At 38.7% G+C, this 22,512-nt stretch overlaps 1 protein-coding gene across 2 annotated transcripts in view; it reads right to left on the reverse strand.

The window, feature by feature from the left end:
- rock1 (Rho-associated, coiled-coil containing protein kinase 1) overlaps positions 1-22,512 on the reverse strand; it is a 79,292-nt gene that overhangs the window by 3,110 nt on the left and 53,670 nt on the right. The window contains exons 17-33 of one of the 2 annotated variants that reach the window (XM_084119700.1): positions 22,268-22,374; positions 20,948-21,098; positions 20,039-20,199; positions 19,756-19,940; positions 17,918-17,987; positions 15,310-15,413; positions 15,019-15,184; positions 14,736-14,829; positions 14,572-14,660; positions 12,354-12,545; positions 11,967-12,132; positions 7,425-7,495; positions 7,227-7,315; positions 7,016-7,094; positions 5,393-5,654; positions 3,239-3,446; positions 1,580-1,776 (exon numbers count right to left, since the gene is read on the reverse strand). In XM_084119700.1, the coding sequence (XP_083975826.1) occupies positions 1,725-1,776; positions 3,239-3,446; positions 5,393-5,654; positions 7,016-7,094; positions 7,227-7,315; positions 7,425-7,495; positions 11,967-12,132; positions 12,354-12,545; positions 14,572-14,660; positions 14,736-14,829; positions 15,019-15,184; positions 15,310-15,413; positions 17,918-17,987; positions 19,756-19,940; positions 20,039-20,199; positions 20,948-21,098; positions 22,268-22,374 (2,246 nt within the window). In that variant the 3' untranslated portion in view covers positions 1,580-1,724. Of the gene's footprint in view, positions 1-1,579; positions 1,777-3,238; positions 3,447-5,392; positions 5,655-7,015; positions 7,095-7,226; positions 7,316-7,424; positions 7,496-11,966; positions 12,133-12,353; positions 12,546-14,571; positions 14,661-14,735; positions 14,830-15,018; positions 15,185-15,309; positions 15,414-17,917; positions 17,988-19,755; positions 19,941-20,038; positions 20,200-20,947; positions 21,099-22,267; positions 22,375-22,512 lie in introns of those variants that run through there. The other variant, XM_084119701.1, reaches the window with a different exon arrangement.

Below are 22,512 nucleotides of genomic sequence, written 5' to 3' on the forward strand. Positions count from 1 at the left end.
TGTCTCTAATTGGCCATTGTGTTCATGTGCTCAACAATTGTGGCTCTGATTGGCCATTGTGTTCATGTGCTCAACATTTGTGTCTCTGATTGGCCATTGCGTTCACACAGTCAACATATGTGTCTGTGATTGGCCATTGTGTTCATGTGCTCAACAATTGTGTCTCTGATTGGCCATTGTGTTCACGGGCTCAACATATGTGTCTCTGATTGGCCATTGTGTTCATGCACTCAACACACACTATATTGCCAAAAGTTTTGACATCCCATTCTTAATCGGTAGGGTTTAATATGGAGTTGGCCCACCCTTTACAGCTGTAACAGCTTCAACTTTTCTGGGAAGGCTTTCCACAAGGTTTAGGAGTGTGTTTTATGGGAATTTTTGACTATTCTTCTAGAAGCGCATTTGTGAGGTCAGGCACTGATGTTGGATGAGTAGGCCTGGCTCGCAGTCTCCACTCTAATTCATCCCAAAGCTGTTCTCCCGGGTTGAGGTCCGGACTCTGTGCAGGCCAGTCAAGTTCCTTCACACCAAACTCGCTCATCCATGTCTTTATGGACCTTGCTTTGTGCACTGGTGCTAGTGTTAATTTTGTCAGCTATTTACATTTAGTCTTAGTCCTGTGTCAAATGTACTTTTTAGTTTTTATCATATTTAGTCAACCTTGCCCTGTTTTCATTCAGTCACGTTTTAGTCGACTAAAAGCCTGGGCATCAATGAAAACGTAGTCATATTTTCGTCATGCTGCATAATGGTTAAACTGATAATAGGCTAAAGATTATTTTGCTTAAGGGGGTCATGAAATGAGAAATCAAAATTCCCTTGATCTTTTAACATATAAGAGGTCATAAAAGTACTATAAAAACATCCTGTAAGTTTCAGAAATCAAAACTTTCTTGTTAATCTAAAAACAGCTTATATTGAAGCCAATCCACCTGAGCGCATGAACACAATGGTCAATCAGAGACATAAATGTTGAGCATGTGAACGCAATGGCCAATCAGAGGTGTTTAAGAATCTGTTCAACAGCGCTCAAAATGCTAGAGGGAAATGCTGGTATCGTCACATTTTTACAAATATCAGTACCAACTTGGTACCGAAGTCGGTACTTTTGACAACACCAGTTGGGTTATGTTTAGTGATAGGGCTATGGATGTGGTTGGACCATCTAGCTCAGGGGTGTCCAAACTTGGTCCTGGAGGGCCACTGTCCTGCAGAGTTTGGCTCCAGCTTGCCTCAATAAGTTTCTAGTATGCCTAGTGAGATCTTGATTAGCTGGTTCAGGTGTGTTTGATTGGGGTTGGAGCTGAACTCTGCAGGACAGTGGCCCGCAGGAGCAGGACTGGACACCCCTGGTCTAGATGCACCCATTACGCCCAGCGAAGGGGAGCTGGACGTCAATCTTCACCCATTGTCTCCTGCAGTGGATACAAGATACAAATGGCAGAATATAGGGGGAAATTTCAAGTTTTAAAGCCAAGACCGTAGAGAGCCTCTGTCCAGATAAAGGAAATTCCCTTTTAATTGGTTAAGTTTGTAACAGAAAGAATTTGCCATTCTTGTAAACAAAAACCCAGAGTAAACAGAAAAGGACAGGCCTCTAAAGAGCAACTGTCCACAGTTAACCTCGACCTTTAAAGCTGTGAATGAAGGCACTGAACAAACACAGCAGCAGTGGACTACACCATTAGACATGTAAGGTGTGGAGAAGCTGTATGATGTTGTCAGCATGTACTGGATGTTGTGTCTGCCGCATGGAGACTGGACTGCGCCCTGCTACAAGACAACAGCAAATAAACAGCCCGTCACGAGACTACCCTGCCTCTACAGCCAGGAACTTATGGCCTTCATTAGCAATAATTACAGCTCTTTATATCTCAATCTTATAAAAACATGTGCCAGTCACATTTCACCCCAAATGTAGTATATATTTTAAAAAATGAATAAGGAATTATGTTAGCATGAAGTTTATTCAACAGTTTGAAACACAACGTAACTGATGAGTGCATAAGTCAATGTTTTGTCATTAATTTTTTTTATCTAGCTGTTTTATTTTATTTACCATTATTTCCTACAATGAAGAACAAAAATCTAATTTAAATCAGCATAAAGTCAGTACTGCAAATACTATGAAATAAATACATTTTAAATACATATTTTTTAACGCTACAATAAAGTTATTTTTGTATTATTGTCACAATACCAAAATAGTGGTCTTTAACAATACATTTTTACACAATTAAACACTCCTTTTAACCGTTTAACTACTTGAGATATTTATTTATACAAATTTACTTAAGCAAAGATGCACATCAATCAACTGAGAGTTCAGTATTTTTCTTTTTCTCTCAGCATTAGCATTATTTCTTTTTGATTGTTATTAATGATAGCACAGACAATATGCACAGGATGTGACGGTGGCAATTTCTTTCTTTTCTTTTCCTTTTTAAAAATAAACAAACACACTGCCGTGGCGAAGGGCCATCGACCACCAGACAGTGATGTTTGGGGGTGGTGTGCACTTTGAGAGGGCTGGGGGAAACGGGCAGGACAGAACCACCCTCAAACACTATAGAATAACACACGACGCCTCACTCGTATTGTGCAATAAATGTATGAATAAATCATATGGTGGAATAATTCCCGCCTTCCGTTAGAAGCTCCGATTTCTATAGAAACAGTCAGATGCGCTTCCACTGCCAGCTTGATCCAGCATGAACAATTTTGTTTTCTGTCATGAATCGAGCATTTAGAAACAAAATTTCTGAGACAGTTGTTGTCAGATTTCATTGGTGATTTCAAATATGAAATTTAATCGAAAGCTTGGTGAACAGATTTGGAGAATTTGATGTTTCCCCATTCAAAGAGATAGGAGCTGCACTTGCATGCCCGAGAGGCGTTTCAAAATGGTCGCCGAGTGAAATGACTTGTCTTAAAGGGACTTTGATGAATGATCACTACTAAATGGAACGACCAGAATCTGCCAGTGCTGCAGAAAGATTATTGAATCATGTTTTTTATTTCATCACTACATTACAGTAATAAGAAATGGGGGAAATGTGTGCTTTTTATTGTCCTGAAGACATTTTATTATTTCTTTTGGAGTGAAATATGACTTGCAATCAAATCCAGAGAGAATGCTTTCTGGTTAAAACTATGCTGCACTGAAAATCCTATTCTCTGCTCCAAATGCATAATGTGCTTTAAGATTGGTGTGACACGGTATGGTTGTAGTTACCTTGGCTTTCCTGGCATGTTTTTGGGGTTCTTGCGGAAGGACTGGTTTGCTACGGAGCGAGTGGACATTGTGCGTGGAGACGCCCTTGAGAAGGTAGAAGGAGGGGTCTTGGGAATCTTCTTGCCGAGATGACCAATCCATTTCTTCTGCTCATCTTGGGACAAGGCCAGAAGCAGCATGTCTCGAGCTGATGTCACATCATAATTAACTGAGGGACAAGAACAAAATGAGTGTTGCTGTGAGATGCCTTGTCATTAGCCATTTTCACAATACAATCTTTGCTGTAGATTAAATGTAACTTTCTGATTAGAGGGCCCGTTACCTGCATTTTTTAAAATCAGCATTTACAGGTAAAATTCACTGTCAATCAAACAATCAAACAAGAAGTGCAAGAGAAGGGGTAAACAACATCTCCCGCCTCGCCAAGTTCTGCCACTGTTCGATCCAAGATATCGGTCACGTCATGAAAATCGTAGAGGCTGACAACCAGGTCTTGCGAAACTCTGATTTACTTTGCCGGCATTTGAAACAAATTACATTACTGCTAAAATCAAGCCCACCTTTGGACCCGCATCACTGATTTCAACTATGGAGGTGAAGATGTAGAATGGGAAGCGGACTGGCCACAGCGACATACCAGCTGAGATCTGGAAGATGCTTGGAGAGTGTGAAGCAGCAGTTTTGAGGTCCTCATTCGAGTCATGGCTGAGAACAAGCCCCCCCAACACCTGAACAACCAGCACAACTGTGCCAATCAGGAAAGGTAAGGGCAACTACCACCCAAATTCGATTGTTCAAAAGGTATTTCAGTGGGTACTGGACCAACACCTCCAAAACATCACATCCAATCAGTGTGGCTTCATCAAAGGATGTGGCACCATGATGGACCCTATCTTGCCACCTGGTTGCTGACGGAGAAGCATCTGGAGAAGAACGGTGCACATGGCATTCCTGGACCTGGAAAAGGCATTTGATTGAGTTTCACGCAAGTTATCTGGCGAAGACTGCAATCTCATGACATCCCTGAGGTGTATGTGGTCTAATATCTTTCCTGTAATGTCACAAGCATGGTTTGATGCCCAGTTGGGATTTCACCACATTTCAACATCACTGTCGGTGTTCACCAAGGCTCAGCCCTCTCGCCCCTTCTGTTCATCCTTTGCATAGACACAGTGACAGCAGACTTCCAATCACCGCACCCCTGGACACTCTTGTACGCAAAGCATTGCTTTTGCAGGAGACCTGCTCTGTGCTTCAACATCCAACGGCTTAGTGAAAGCAGAATGCGGCTAAACATTCAAAAGATTGAGTACCTGGATTTTGGCCCCCCAAACCAATGGCACCATCAACATTGATGGACAGGATTTGAAGAAGATCATCTAGTTTAAATACCTTGCGACACCATCCTCGATGCCCAGGGAAGAATCGATGCAGCATCGCTCAAGTGGAGACAGGTCAAAATCTATAAGACCGTAGTGCATTCAGTGGCCCTTTATGGGGCAGAGTGCTGGGCCACAACAAAGCAGCACGAGCAAGTCCTCCACACCAAGGATGTGAATGTGCTCCAGGAGACACTTGGCCTGACCGTCTCAAAGGCTTGGAATCACCTCGATCATGGAGAATATGCGGGAAGCATTGTATACGGCTATATAATGAGCAGTAACAAGAGCTCTGTGGCAAAAACAGCCCTCTGTTTCAACCCAGGAGGCCACTGACAGCATGGAAGACCAAAGAAACGGTGGATGGACAGTGTTCCAGTATATATGTGGGCCGTGGACCTTGCCCAGAAGATGCTAAGGACTGGGCCAAATGGAGAAGATAAAGCTGAATTGCAAAAACCTTGTAAAACGATGGGATAAACAGTAGCAAAGAGAGATTCTTCATAAAACTAATTTACACTGCGTGAGAAAAATAGTAAGTTTGTTGTTATATATTAAATCAAGATCAGTATGTGCTGGAAATAATTTAATCTCAATCATTTTTATTTTATTAATCAAAGAAACAAGTAAGAGATTAACTCAATATCAAAATAGTTGATAGTTCATGTTTGCATGTTGTAATCAATACTTAGTTTCAGTCAAACCTTTTAAATGTAAAAAAAAAAAGAATAATAAAAGAGTAAACACACAGAGGCATTTTCTGCTTGTGGCTCACCTTTGCAAGGGGCGATAACGTCCTCCTTCTTGTCCAGATGGTCCTTGTGGCACTTGACGTGGCAGCGGCGGCACTCCAGGGCTGGCGGCGGCTTGAACACGTGCCACAGGGGTTTGGAGCACGCCTCACAGTTAGAGGGGAAATGGTAGAGGGTGGGGATGAACTCATGGCCTTTGTGGGGCAAGCAGTTGGCCTTGTCACCCTGAGGAACACTCTCCATGTCCGCTTCCTTCCTACACTCACCCTCATTAGCATAAAGTATCTGAAGAACAAAAACATATTTTTCAAATTGTACATTTAAGTAAAAGTTAGAGGGTCATGAAACATGTTTGAGACATTAACATACATGCATATTGCACAATGTATCACACATTTTTATAAAAGCAAAAACTGTTATAGCTGTTTTACACAGAATCCTGCCAATCGCATCAATTTTATGATTTGGGCTTTTGTACAAAATTTTTATTTCTGTGTAAACTGTAAACGTCTCTGGTTACTTGTGCGGGTTCTCCGCCTATATAAAGTAGTGCCGAATTCCAGTTCTCATAAATTCAAGAATTAGAAATGCAGCCAGCTTACGCAATATCATGTTCCTTCATCTCAGGGAATCGAGGATATGCATGTAGCTGAAGACGTTCCCTTTCCATTTTGGTTCACTTGACATTGCATCAGTAACTGATACTATGGGGGACTGTAGTTAACTAGCTAACAATAGCAACGAGTTAAATAACTCTGGGCAAGCTAGTAGATTTTAAGCTATCTGGTGAAGCGACCAGGTACACACATCAACAGTCCACTAGTGTAAAACCCTTTGGAAAAGCAGGCCCAGACACACTTAGAGAGCAAACAAGCGGTTCTAATGGCTCTTTGGAGCAGCAGCAGTACATACATCATGGTGATGAATCTGCTTGTTTGATGCAGCAGCATGTTCTACATTCTCTTAACAGCATGCACACATCGGCTTATATTGTTCATCTTCAACAGGGTTTTTCACACTGCAATTAACCCCGGGTTATCGTTGTACTAAATCTTTGAACTCCGGGTAAAGAAACGCTTCACACGTGTAATTTAGAAGCAGGGTTAACACTTCTTATCTAGGTTTATGAATCTCTGCTCTGGAGGTGTTAACCCTGCATTGATACGGTGTAAGAATGATGTGGCTAGAGGCTTAGCAAAGGACACCCAATCACATGTCTCATATTCACATGCTTTGGTTAGTCACAGAATTGCTGTGTGTTGTATAAAAAGTAGACTATGTTTCAGCAAATGGTGACAGAAAACGTGAAATTTACAGTCTGAAAAGTCCACTCAGTATTAACTTGATAGTACAGTCGTCAATATATTATACAAGGATGCACAATGCTAGAGCCTTTTCTGCAAACAGGTCGTGTGCTGTGTTCGCCCAATCAAAGACACTGACATTTCACACATGCAAATAAGGACATTATCCGAGGTTTTAGGAAAGTACAGTGTGAAACGTCAGCTTACGAATAGTTTCCCAGCACAGTTTTTGAACTATGTCTATTTATGCACACAGCATTGATACAGTGATACGTCATTACAGGGAATTTCATGAATATTTTTTAAATAGAATCTCCGTGCAAAACATTGAAAATAACTGACCTGGAATATTCGTGGAATTTCATCCGTCTCAGCTCGATAAACGTCGCCTTGTGTGACAGGACGTACATGGAAAAGTTTGCTGTTTTGAAATAATATATTTTTGTTATTTAGCAGAAAGTGTAATCATTCAATTTTACATACACGAATGAATCAAGTGGCAAGTTAACATGGATAAACTGATCCATGGATAGTTATTCATCAGAATACTTACTCAATATCTAGTACCATAGAGGGGTTGGACTGCTCTTTGTCTTGTTCATCATTGTAAAAGAGAATCTTTTTACTGCTCACCACAACATACTGAGGGAAACAAAAACAAATATTGAAAAGGGGGGAATAGAGCAGGTCATGCACGTCTAAATTCATGGACAATAATAGTTTAATACATAATTCTTCATGGAAGTCTTACCTGCTTTTTCCAGCCATATCTTTTTATATTAACCCTATTAGGTATTGCGAGCCAGCCTTCGAGCCTTGATTCTGAAAACAAATAAATTCCATTATATCCAAGTCAGAATTTAAACAAGCAATAGAAATAGACATGCTGTAAAACTGGGAACACAAACCAAGGTTGTGACACAATCTACAAAAACCGATTGGCTTTTACTAACATGCGTAAACCAGGTACACTTTAAAACAACTGCCCACATCACAGGGTTGTAGTTGTAAAATCCCATGCTGTTTTGTTAAGTGAAACTAACAAGGAAAACAGGGCAGGCCTTTATTTTATCGATCAAGGATAAGTAAGATGGTGAAAATGAGATGTCCCATACCTAAACAGATCCTGATGTTATTGTGAATGTGAGAAAACAATGGCTAAATAGATTTTTGACTCATTACCCAATCAATATTGACTATAATAGCTCACATGGACCACAGCCTTAGTGATGTCAGTGGAGGAGGAACACCAAGTTATTACATTTTCATTAACAATTATAAAGAATTGTATTTCTATTTGGAATAACGGGCACGATTGCTCAAAACAACAGCAGCTACAGTACTAGCTCTCTGGCTTGATTAACATGATCAAATAGGCCAATAGGAGATGCTAATTTATTACGGTACTACATCTGTATGTTTTTCTGAAATATTGCATAATAAACCATCAAAATAAACCAATTTTATCATCAAAGAATGTAATTCTGCCCCTTTTCTGGAAATGTCAACAGAACTAAGATGCAATTAAATTAAAATGTTACTGGTTTAAAGGCATATGTTCACGCAGTGGTTGTGAGGAAGACAGGTAGGTCACATAAGAATTGTTTTTAAAAAATCATGCAAAAACTGTGTGACCACTACTGAGTGTGAATGCTTAATGTCATTCATTCTGTAGTGAGCATGCTTCCAGTGCAATAGATAAACCAACCGTACACATAGTCAACATACAGGAACATGTGTGCTTCACAGGGCTGGGTATTGACACGGAATTCCCAATGTGATTAGATAGATTCATTCTTTTGGGAATATGTTATTTTCAATTAAATTTTCAGGTCACTTTGGATCAATTTTAGGGTTGGATAACTTCAATCATTTGGATAAATTAAAGGGGTCATGACATGAGAGATCAAATTTTCCTTGATCTTTTGACATATAAGAGGTCTTTCTACCATTAAAACATCCAACAAGCTTCAGAGCTTAAGATCTTGCCCTCATTATAAACTAGCCATTTATCAAGCTCAAAAAAGGCTTGTTTTGTTTTTGCAGTCACTCAAGGGTTTTTCTGAACCTGGCTTCTCAGAAATCTGGTTGCAGCCATTGATAGCTTCCTTTTTCTGCCCTGTCCAGGTAGAGTAACCACTGTTCCTTTAACTTTGAACTCGCAAACTATGCTTCCAACTGTGTCTCTAGGAACATGTAGTGCCTTCGCTATCTTTTTGTACCCTGGTCCTTGTTTGTGAAGGGCAATCATACCTTCTTTTAACTTTTTGGACCAAACCTAGCCAGTTCAGATATTTCATGTGTTCTAGCTCAAGCACACCTGGTGTAACTAATGAAGCCCTTGATTAGTCGCATCAGGTTTGCTTGAGACAACACTTGTTTTGCAGATGTGTTCTGTCGAGAGGGATTCGATTCAGGGGGTTGAATCATTTTGAAACTGCAGAAGTCATTAAAAGTTTCATTTTCAGTTAAATTTGGGCAAACCACTTGAAACATTTGTTGTGTTGAGCTATTTCATCAGCTTTTGTTTGATTTGTTCATTGCACACATCTGAAAGTCTGAATATTTTGATTGCAACTGTTTTTTTTTGTGCACACAAAAACCTTTACTAACATTGTAAGCGATCCCTAAGGAACACATTAAAATATATATAAATATAAAGAAAAAAAACATGTCATGACCACTTTAAGGGTTTTCAAACTTTACAGAGCAAGGGAGGGACAAGCCATGCTAAATGAATAAACTTTTACTTTTGCAATTATTACATGATCTTTTGTGAGTAACTTGCAATTTGAAGGCAACGCCAAGTTCTATATCACATTCACATATTTCTATTTTAACCCAGGCCAATAGGAAAACAAAGAGTAAAGCTATTACACACACACACACACACACACATTCAAAGAGTGTGACTTGACCTAAAACACCTCTGAAAGGTGCTCAGAGTAGGTTAGTCTAAAAAGATTTTAATAAGCAAAATATGTTTCATTGATTTCAGCAATTTCGTTTAATAAGTCTATTTTAGCATTGCTCTAGCTGTAAAGTCACTCTGAGTAGCTTATTTCTGAGGCATCACCAAAACACATTTGACATTCAGTAAGATGCGTTCATTAAAATAAAAATAAAAAAGTAATGAGAAGAGACAAAATGCCACCCAAGAGCACAATCCAGGCATAACGGGATCCCGATCTTAAGGTTACTCACAGAGGAAAAAGAATAGAAGATACACAGATAAGGAGAGCAAGAAGAACTGACTATATATGAGGGAGAACAAGAGATTAGACTTTAAACACAGACATTGGAAGATGATGATTATGTACACCACCTGGCAACATGAAACATCATCACCTTCATCCTATCATCACAACATTACAAGTCATAAGGACAATTTGTGTGCTAAATCTAAACAGAATACAGGCATAATCACTTTAAAAAAAATATTTTTTCATGTTTATTTAAAAAAAAAAATGCATTCCAAAGTATCCCCTCTCTCCAAGTCTTTTTTTCCTGAAATGCTGACCAGCATTGTGGTAATAAATTAAAATCTCAATTTGTCTATACTGTTGATTTTACTTTCATAGTTTTAGAAGAGTTTTACCAGTGGCTTTCATATTCATTTTGAGTTATAGCATGCAATTCTGTGTGGTGATGGAAGTTGGAACAATATGAATGACTTTTGCCTATAGGTGTCATAACTGCTTTCAGAGAACTCAGTTTGGGGTATTGGGATTAAGGGTGTGTTCACACACGTAGTTCGATTCTCTTGGTTCTTTTGGTCCAGACCAAAAAAGAAAATGATACATCTAGTCCTGGTTCGCTTAGCGTTCACACTGTCATTTTGTAACTAAATATAGAAGGAAAAAACCCAACTGTTTTTATGGCGTATATTTTGCAACAAAACTTACCGGACATCCAAAACAATGCTGTGTGCTGGACTAAACGCGCTCGTTGTGTGTGCGGACATATGATGGTATTTTTATTAGCTGAGAACTTGTGAGGAGCTTATAAAAACTGTAAAGGAGTCAAAACAGCAACAGGATTTGCTCCACTGCACACAAACGCAGATCTGCTGCGAGGAGACGTGGTTTCAACACCTGTACTGAACTGTCATCAGCAACACAAGTCCTATGATGAGAAAAACCAGGTGTGCTTGAGCATTCTGTCCTTTTTAAGGTCCGATCTTGTGACATAACGTCTTGTCTTTGGTCTATGTTGCGTTCATAAATCTCAGCTAGGGATGCACGATATATTGGCCACCATTTCGGTATCAACCCATATGTAAATGTTTTATGTTTTTGATATATTAAAGCCGATAAATAATGGATTATTTCCTTCAGTTGACACATTTCAGATGCGCACTGTTCAACATGAGGGTTTTGAATTGCTTGAAATATGATTGAAATCATTTCAAAAAAGGAAAATACAGTTAAGTGCAACATGTCCAGCACAAATCTGTTATACAGACTACATAAAATGAAATGAGAACATTATAATTGTGTGCTTGGGAAATGGATTTTAATGGTGAGACTTCTGTTTTTGTAATCAGGCCCTCAAAAATTATATTAAAAAAAGATTCGGATTTTGATTTATCGGTCAATATATCGGTTATCGGCTTTCAAATATAAAGAATTATCGGTAATCGGTATCGGCCAAAATGCTCATATCGGTGCATCCCTAGTCTCAGCTGAAAAAAAAACCCCATCGTATGTATGAGTCCATAGTTTTGGATGTTTGGTAAGTTCCGTTGCAAAATATACATTATAAAAGCAGTTATTGCATCTTTAAGTTGGCAAAACTTACAATTTTTAAAAATATAAAACAGGGCAAAATGTATACATTTTCTTTTTTGGTCCGAGATTCGAACTACAAGTTTGAACACACCCTTAGTCACACCAAACTTGATGCGAACAGGCCCGTACGGTGGCATTATGATAACAAAGGCAAGTTTGCTTAGTAGTTACCTATTCTAGTGTTGCATTTTAACAGTGTCACATGCTGATTGATAAAATACAAATGAGCATTGAGAAATATGGGTAAACTGCTTCTAATTTTTTGCATTTCATCTACTCTGCGTGTTTTTTCCCCCCAATGAAACGATTTTAAATCCATTCCTAAAAGACTTTCAAACATGGACAGGGATGATAGCAAGACGTAGTCAAAGCTTCAGAATTATCTGGGTATTGTGGGCTTTCCAATCACTACAAATGCTAACCAAATTACTTAAAATTCTATTCCTTAATTTACCTGACATTTATATAACAGAAATATTTATGCTTTGTGAACGTTCCCTTACCAGCAGTGTTACTGTCCAGCTCGTCCGTCTGCAGGCTGGTGACGCTGGAGTTTTCCACGCGGAGCTGCAAGTCGTTCAGCTTCTCGCGGAGTTGCTCGATGTCACTTTCTTTGCTGTCCAGTTGCATCTGCAGCTCATTGCGATATGTGCACTCCTCAGCACATTGCTGCAAACACACACAACATCATTATCATGCTGATTATCATGCTGATTATCATGCCGATGTGGCTTCCTGGAGTGTGCAGTCATGAAACTTAATAAATTTTCATGAGGCAATCCTCCACTAGAACAGTCTTGTTGAAACTGATTTAGAGAATCATCAGATTCCACTGATGTTGGCATCAGTTTTGTCCCTGTGAAAACGATTAAACATGAACATGAACTTGCCGCTTGCATCTCGTTGAGCTCCTTCTGGTACTTGATGGCCATGTGGTTGAACTTCTCCTTCTCCTGGTTCAGCTCCAGCTGCAGTTTGCGATTCTCCTTCTCTTTCTTGCGCAGGTCAGTGGTGCTGCCTCTCTTCTTCTGGTCCAACTTCATGTCCTTCCGGTTCATAATCTCAGCCAGCTTATTCACCGCCTGCAGGGACATGATGAGGTGTCAAAGTTTGAGCAAAGAGCAAAAGATTCTTTTCCTTTCAGACATGTCATATAAGCTGCCTACACAGACAGAAACCTAACTAAAATGGATCCTCATAATTGAATGATAATGAACGCTCTTTATAGGCACCATGTAAATAGTGGCAAAGCACATAATAGATTTTGATGTTAATATTAGGGCTGTCGATTTAATGCTTTACTTTGATTAATTAGTTATGGAGGAAAAATAACACGTTAAAATTATTAACGCATTTAGCGCAGCAGCTCCGCAGCCCAGAGCTACAAAGGTCATCTTAGATTTCATCCAGTTGCTTGGATGATGATAAAATTTAGATTTTTGGGTGACCCATACCTTTACTGGGTTTTTTATTAATAAGGAAATATAAAATATTTTTATATTTATATTTTTATATGTGAGCATGAAGCATCACTGTGTGATGGAGCCTATAGATAATTAAGATATTATATAAGATAATATAAGATAAGCCTCAAGATATTAGGGCAACAACGCAAAAATTCTGTCTCATATTTATATTATTTGGTATAGTTAAGCAATTTCACACGTGTAACAAGCGCAATATCACACAAGTGCTGTTTTGTTTCGAATAGCATGAGAGCAAATGTGATATTGATTTCATACAACAGTTCAATAAATAATAAGTTGATATTGTGTTATATTTTAGACACAATATGGTCTAATTTTAGCTTGATTTTGCCAGTGAAAATATCAATGAAAATATTACCTGAAGAGCCAGAGCAGAACTGTTGAGCATCTCCGAGAACACACACAGTGATGTTTCGTTCTGAATAAATCTGTGTTTTGAGCGAATCAATCGGGTGAACCAATGATTCAATGACTCATTCATAAAGAGAGCCATTTACTTCATTCCTGAATGAATCAGCTGTTTGAGCGAATCGAATGAATCGAACTCCATGACTTCGTCATTAAACATTTACCATTACCTACTGGTAGTTTTAGATTCTTATTGAGAGTATCATTTCATTATTTTTTTTATTTTTATATTTCCATATTAATAAAAAACCCAGTAAAGGTATAGTTCACCCAAAAATCTAAATTTGATCATCATTTACTCACCCTCACAGCTGTTGAGGCCTAAAAGTTTGTGTAATAAATTCTTTTGAATAAAAAAAAAATATATATTTTTAAAGCTAATTTTTTAAATGTCTATTTGATGCTTTTTTCATTTAACACAATAATGACTTTATTTTTGGGGGGTTAATTTCTCAGCCAAATTTGATGTGCGATTAATTTGCAATTAATTATATTAATTAATTGCCACATTGTGTAATTAACTAATTAATTTTTTTTATCTCTTGACAACCCTAGTTAATATATTAGTCAACGACCTGATATTCTAATAACAATAAAATTACACATATACCATATAAATATTAGGTAAAATTGCATTGATTAATTAGGTTAAATTTGAAAAGATTGTAATGTTTCTAATAATGAATTTTCCACCAATTTGGATGATTTTAATATGCTTTAAGACAAACCATGTGTAAATTCATAAGTCAACACCATTGCTGAGTATTTTCTTCCTAAAACTGCAGTGAACCAAAGAAAGCCTCAAAAACACGGTTTGAAATCGCTGGTGTTTCTGACTTCACAAACTACCTTGTAACCAATCAGATCAACGTGTGATCATCAACGAGTGGATCTCTGAGCTACTGTGAGTGAGTGGAGGCGGGGCTCATTTGCATATTCATTCATATAGATGAGTCAAGGGTGTAGAGTTACATTCAAGCTATTTTAAGGCATGACGAATTATTTTCAAGGAATTCTTCAAAGAGTTTTATAGAATACAAATATTGACTACAGGGGGACTTTAAATTTAGTCTATGTTTACATTTGACTCTCAAAAGACTTTTTGAGTTCTCATATTCTGTTCACTTTCACACATTCAAATCTATGGTGATGATGACATTGACTTTTTCACTATTAACACATCCATTACAGAGTTGCTGCATTGTGGCCATACCTGGATCTTCAGAGTTCTTTCTATATTAAGGATCTTCTCGTAGTTCACCTTTACTGAGTTTTCCACCTCCTCCTTCTCTGCTGCAAACTCTACAGGAAGACATTAGAAAAGTCGTGTTAATGCGTAAAGATAAACTGTAGTTAACCACTTGGAATTAAGATTACCTTCTTCTTGAGCTCGGAGCCTTTTATCCAACTCGGTCTTCTCCTTACTGAGGATCTCCACGTCTTTGGTAAGGGTTTTAATGGATTCCTCAAGCTAAACGAAAATGCATTATACTCCAATTAAAAGCCACTGATACAACCACAAAGTTGACAATAATGACAGAGTAAAATTGCAGGAGGCATATAGAGTTCTAATCCTGAAAATGTGCTGGAAGACAAACGGACTACATAAATGAAATAGTCAGATTGAGAGAAGGATGCCTGTCCTTCGCTAATAACAGACCTGTGTGATGCTGGAGTCTTTCTCTGAGATCTCCAGTTTGTAACGTGACACAGCCTTCTTGTTCTCCTGAGAGAGTTCAAAATACTGTTCTTCCTGAAGCGCACGGGCCAACTGCTCCGACTCTGCTTTCGTCATGGTGAGGTCCAACTGAGCAGAGAGCGACTCCCTACAAAAAACATTTATGGAGGAGGAGTTCACAAGAACGTTCAACGGTATTTCTAAGTCACAAGACACTCTTTAGTTCCTTTAACATTTTTCTAAAAGCAACAAATTCATGAAGAGGACTTTTACTTCTCTGAGTACATGTCCTGGACTTTTTTGAGAGCGTCTTGAATTTGTCGATTCCTCTCCTCTATCTCCTCCTTTAGCTCCTTCACCTGAGTTTTATAGAGTGTCTGAAAACAGGAAAAAATGGCTTGAGAATATATAAACGATGCTGATTTACTCTCATGATAAGACCACACACAAGAACATAACACCCTGACATGGCCTTAACTCATTAAGCTGAGCCTTATACCATGGCATTGTCGATTATTATTTGTTGATTGATGTTTTTAAAAATGTTAGGTAATTTGTATTATCAAGTTCAATTTCCATTTCCATATCACTTTGCCAAACTCCATCAATTCCGTCCTAAGCCAAGGCTAGTGCCAAGTTAATCAGAAGAGTGGCTTCAGGCCAAAGACCTGAGAAATGTATTGAGAGAAATGTAGTATATTAGACATGCACATCTGTAATTATGGTAAAAGCAGAATACTTAACTCTGCACCACTTAATTGCAGTGGTGGTCCTCTGTGTGTTAGGAGTTAGAGGTTTTTAATTAAGGAGATGAGATTGGAAGTGACTATCATATTTATTTAAGAGCGGGACACATCATGCCGACGGTTTTTGAGCATCGGTCGGCTTGGTTTTTTCTGTGTGTTCTGCACTGTTGGCTCTAGTCGGACGGCGTCAGGGTTTTTTGGGGGATTATTCAGCATGTTGAATCAGCGTCAGGCTGTCGGTGAGAGGGATCACTGTGATTGGCTGTTTAGCTTAGCGAACGAATCAGTGCATGAGAATAAAAGCGAAAGTGGTGAAAATGAGTAAAGAAGTCAAGACGGTACAGACAGAAGGCTGTTATAATTTTACATAATCTTTGGCCTTGTTTACACCTGGTATTAAGATGTGTTTTGGTCGATCGGATCATAAGCAGACGAGTGAGACACATGACCGTTTACACCTGGTGTGTTAATCCGTCTCTTTTGTCCTCTTTCAACCACTTCTGACTGATTTCTCCGAGGGGAGGGTCTATGGGTGGGTGAATGTATGGGCTTTTTCAGATCTTTCCATCTAGTGGACAAAATAAGCTCACGCAGTTTAATTATGAACTGACCGGAGAAAACAGAAAAACATACGGCGAGCAGCAGCTTTCGTTTCTGCTCAAGATCAGAAATGGTGGGAGAACATTGTGTTTGGTACGTTTTTCGTCTTCAAACCAAACTTGGGTCTTCAGCCGACAAAGTTTAAATCCCGTCTGGCTACACACTTCCCATGTTTACGCATTAGGTCAGTTGGCGTAGAGAAGACGATCATTTGTGGCTGTTTGAACGCATTCGACCACATGAGCGTTTACTCTACGAAAGCAATCCGGGCGAATGAGTTTTTGACTCCCTCTGGAAGTGGAAACACTCAAAACATTTGAGACCCTGTTTACACCTGTATTTAACGTCGTTCACTTGTGATCCGATCGACCAAAATGATTTTAATATCAGGTGTAAACAGGGCCTTACCTGAGCATTTGAACGCACTAATATTTTCATAATAACATGAGCCGCCTGGAATGAAGAAAGTGATCAGTGTAATTGATATTCAAAATGGTCAGCGATCACTGCTTTGTATTTATGCAGTCCTAGTTTTGGTTTCCCTTTTTGAATGATGGAAATAGACTATTGATGTCTAGACAGATATTTCCTTACACGCAGGAGCAGAAACCATGTGATAGTTGACAGTCACCTTTAATTGTTTTACTGTGTTCAAGCGCAGCTTTTTGACCGAGACGCAGACGACGAGAGGCGACAACAGTCAGTTTTCACCATTGCTAGTTCTTTGACGTCAGCTTGGTGTGTCCCGGGCTTTATTCTGGTTACTGACAAATTTGTTAATCTCAAGAAAATTGGTAACTAGCTAGGCTTCCATCAATGTATTTTCATGCTCATTTTGTGACATTGCATAAAAACACACACACACACAAAATGCTTGTTTGCAGTGAATATGTTTTTTTGTGCATAAGATATTATGGAAACACATCAAAAAAGTCATGTGACTTCACCTAAACAAGTCCTGTGATAATTTGCTCAGAGAAGACATTATATGATATAAGCATCTGCCTCTGTTGTGAATTGTGTTGGTTTGTCTACTTGAACTAAGCTCAAGTCATTTATTACATTAAAAAAAGAAGCCACGCACGGTAGCTTCTCCTGTATCTACAATTTCCATTTCTGTTGATATACTGAAGCATTTCTCTTGTACATTCTTTTCAAGAATCCATTTTTTTTTTTTTTACATAAATTGAATTCGCAACCTGGCACATATGAAACATGCCTTGAACCCAGCAAGTTTTATGGGACTTTATATGCGCTTTACACCCGGAAAAGGTAACAAAAGCATTGCTAAAGTTGAGAGTCATGGTTAAATTTTTTCTTTTTTTTACCGTGATGCTACAATATCAGGATTAGGAAGTATTTTACCTCTGTGAGGCAAGAATTGCCAACGACACAACACTTTAAGCAAATAATGTAATGAGCAAGATGATGATCACACACACGAGGAACGATCGCCTAAAGCGCTTGATGCGTTTTCACCTCATTAAGGAAAAGGAAACTTGGAAAGGAAATGTTCAGCAGTCTGTGATACTCACTGAGAAATACTGTTCAGCCTCCAGCTGGTCCTGAAGTTCCCTCATCTGACCCTCATTTCCTCTGTACTGCCTGAGGAGACACACGCTTCCATCAATCAGAGTCACTGCAGCTTCACAAACGGTATTTATTCAGACTCCACAGCTCAAGCAAGTGGAAATGAGTGTAAACCTGGCAGGTCCACCCACTAGGTCTTTTGACACATTAGGGCAAGTAGTCTCAAGCAAAAGTCATTTGATAGATAAACCAAGTCATTATATTTTGATAAAAGATTACAGTTTTTTTTTTTTCTTGGATTAATGTAAAATGATGCATAACTCACAATAAGGTCAGGAACCTACGGGAGCTTGTTTCCGCCAAGCAATGTCTTTTTGACTCACAATTCTGACATTTTTTCTTAGAATTGCGTGATATAAACTCGCAATCTGGACTTTTTTGCTCCAATATAAATTATACAGGTTCCTCTGGAAGCTTGTTTCTGCCACAGAAAAGATAATTGCACTGACAAAATCTCGCAATTGCGAGAAATAAAGTCAGAATTGAGAGATAAAAAGTCGCTATTCTCTTTTACATGTTTTTATGCCGTGGCAGAAACAAGCTTCCATTGGAGCCTGTTAATATAAATCGGTTAATGATTTTATGCAGACTTTAAGACGAAAACAATCCGACAGAGGGGAAGTTAAAAGATTAACTGGCAGTGGATCTTGACCAGACGGAGGTCAATTCTTAATCCACTCGTGTAAATACTGGCAGCCAATAGTTTTGGCCAGATTTACACATAATCGGCAATAATAGCCTTTTCTACAACAGAAAAGCCTTCTAAATATTCAGTAATGTAATAGCTGTTGCCAGTAAAGCATTTTATGGACAGAACAGTTACAAGTAGGGTCCAACATGACCAATATAAATGCTTGTACTAAAAAAAAAAAAAACAGAAATAAATAAGTTAAAAGGATGGTTCACCCCAAAATGAGAATTCTGTCATAATTTACGCACCTTCATGTCATTCAAACCCATAAGACTTTGGTTAATCTTCGAAACATAAATTAAGATACTTTAAATGAATCAGAGGTTTCGGTCCCTTCATTTTAAGTCCAGGTAATCAAAACTTAGAAGACCCAAAAAGATCAGGAAGGCACCATAAAAAGAATCCATATTAATTTGAACGGTTTAATCCAAGTCTTGTGAAGAGATATGATTGGTTTATATTAGGGATGCACTGATATGAAAATTTTGGCCGATACCGATTACTGATAATGCTTTATATTTGAAAGCCAATAACCGATATATTGGCCGATATATATATATATAATTTTTATATAATTTTTGAGAGCCTCATTACAAAAACAAAAGTCTCACCATTAAAAGCCATGTCCCAAGCACACAATTATAATGTTCTCATTAGATTTTATGCAGCCTATATGACAGACTTGCGCTGGACATATTTTCCTTTTTTTCAGTGATTCCAATCATATTTCAAGCAATTCAAAATCTTCATGTTGAACAGTGCACATCTGAAGTGAAATAATCCATTATTTATCGGCTTTAATATATCAGCCCAATTTTCTTATCGGGTCGATGACGATAAAACCATAAATGAACATATATCGTCCGATACCGATACGGTGGCCGATATATCGTGCATCCCTACTTTATATAATGAACAGAATAATTTAGGCTTTTATTTATATCATTTGGACCCTGTTTAGAAACTAGATAATTTTACTATGGCTGGCTAATAGTTCCAAAGAACATGAGTTTTGTGTCTTTTTTAAAAAAAAGGGAGAAATGTACATATATATTCATGACCCTTTGAGGGCAGGAGAGCAAAAGAGCGTACTTGGTGAGCTGTGCCAACTGGAACTCGACGGAGCGTTTGTTCTCGAGGGCCGCGTTGATCTCCTGTTTGAGTTGCTTCTCCGATCCTTTCAGGCGTTCAGCCTCCATCGTCCAGCTTTTCAGCTCGTTATGGGCCAGCGAACGCTTCCCAGACTCATGCTCCAACTGCACCCGCAGCTCCTTGACCTGGTGGGGAGGAGAGAAGACGAAAGATGCTGGATTCATAACACCTTTAACAGTTTGTAATCTTTTCAAGCCAAGCTGTTAGGTGGGTTGACACTCACCTCGTCCTCCAGCCTCTCCTTCTGCTTCATCAGCTGCTCCATCTTCTGCACAGACTGTTTGAGGTCGAACTCCAGCATGGAGCACTGCTTCTCCACCTCCACCACCCTGCTCTCCGCTCGCATCCGCAGGGTGGTCTCCTCCGACACCTTCTGCTCCACCGCTGACAGAGAAACAGAAAGACAAAGACTGAACACCATGGACAAGAGCAGTCGATCGATATATTGGTCGATATTTGGCATTTCAAAATTTTGACAAATATGCAATTAAATGAATCACTGTTAATTGTATCAGGCATAGTATCATAAAAAGTGTACTTTGAGTCTCTGACTTATGAACGTTTTGTGAATAAGATGTATTTTGTCCCTGGACATGCATGAGAGATCAACTTTAATTGTAGATTTTTTGTTCATCAGCCACTGTGGCTAGTGGTTTTCCAAAGTTACTTTTCATTTTCACTGCATCGATACAATGGGGGAAAACGGCTTCATAGATATTTTTAATATTATCTCGTAATTTGACAGCAGGTTTATTAGGCTGCTGTCACTTTAAGATCTGACACATGGATCCATTATACTGTTATTTCTTTCTCAACTGTTTACGTTATTTTGTGACATTATTAGTTTGTTTTGTTTGACTGTTTAAGCAGCAAAGTCAATTTAGTAATGTGAGGCGGCTTTATGTGCGCGCACTTTGGGTTTGAGCACAAAATCTGCAGGAATGAGTTAAATTATGGGCAATAAACGCAATCCCACACCGAAATTCCAGCCCTGTAACACCAACAATATTCATCCGGAGCAAATGAAACGAGTGAGTGAGGGGGTGGTGTCCGGGCATGCAGCTAAACATGACGCCGTGCAGCTCTGGACACGTAGTAAGATGGCATTGGTGCGTCTTGCACACACACATACCGTGCATAGCAGCTGACTTGGCTTCCTCGATAGACTCATATTTGTCTGTGAGTTGAGCCTTCGTGATGCGGTGCTCGGTCAATTCCTGGTCTAGCCGCTGCTGGAGAGTCTTCAGCTTGTAGTTTAGGTCAATTTCCAGACTGTTCTTCTCCTGAGGACACAGAGAACATAGAAACACCGGTTACACAAAACACAGTTACTACACACAGAGAACACATAAAATAAAATGTATGTGGGTGGATTTTTCTTTAAGTAAACACTTTCAGTTATCCTTGAGTGAGACTATGGCATGAGACTATATTTTCAAAACGGTTTATCTCGGAGCAATTCTAAGTGTAACTGTAAACCAGTCTCATTCTACTGTGTGTACAATGGTTATACATTTGAAACAGACTTTTTAATGGTGAGACAGTTGCAAACAGTGAGAAATGTTAAATCCTAACGTTGCTGCCTAGGTTTCCATTCTAAGTGCATTGCTGAAAATGACTAGTTCAGTCATGAAACTGTAAGGCGCAGGCTGATAGGTCCTTTACATACAATCTGCTAGCAATCACATGGTTTACCACATGGTTTACTACATGGTACAAGCTGATTGGCCTCTGCTGTATTGCAGCCAATGAACTAGCTTTTTCAACATTTGAATAGTCTGGTTCAGTGTTTGCTGTAAGCCGGTCTATCAGAGTTTCGGAGACCCTCCACCTCCCCCAGCTCCGCTTGTTTAGACTTGCTATGGGATTGAAAGTGCACCTTTTTATGTGGCAGCAGCAGCATGTCTTACATGCTCACAGCAGAATGTCTGTGTATGTATTGGCAGTAGCAAGTCTCCATATTTGCTCTGCGGCAGCAATAATAGCAGCAGCATGCGTAGCAGTCATGTCACTGTCACTAACATGCTAAGACTATCCAGAGAAATACCATGAGAAGTGATATATAGCCAAATCAGCTTAAATGTCAAAGTCTTGAATCTTCCCGCCCAAACTCTATTACCAAAATAGTGCAGACTGACCAACAAACCATGTCAAGAGAATGGTTAAACTCAACATTTAAACTAACATTACATTTACTTTCCTACACTGTCAGAAAAATGTGAAAAAATGTAGCTTAAAAGAGCATTGCCACTGGACCTTATAAGGACAATTTTATATCTTATCTACCCTTAAAATTGATAATGTAATGTATGGAAAAGTAAATCAAAATAGTCACAATGCAAAAATATCTTAATAGCCCCTAATAGACTGCAATTATTATGTAAAATATATTTAAAAATTGCATTTTAAAATATGTTTTTATTCATTTTAAAATAATATAAAAACGCCAAACCTTCTCAAGAACGTTACATCTGTCTTGGACTTGTTTCCTCTCCAGCTCCACTTTAGACAAACTCTGCTTCAAGTTCTTATTGTCCTCCTGTAGACCAGTGATCCGAGCTTCAAAGAGACAAAGAACAGACTTAGATCCCACTGGATTATCACAATAGTTGCAAAGGGAATGTTTTGAAATTTTAAATGAATATTATCTACACTATTTGCACACCATAGAAAATGTTTTTATTAATAAAGAATTCA

This window comes from Abramis brama, assembly GCF_963993115.1.
Source record: "Abramis brama genome assembly, chromosome: 7".
In the NCBI taxonomy this organism is placed as follows: Eukaryota; Metazoa; Chordata; class Actinopteri; order Cypriniformes; family Leuciscidae; genus Abramis; species Abramis brama.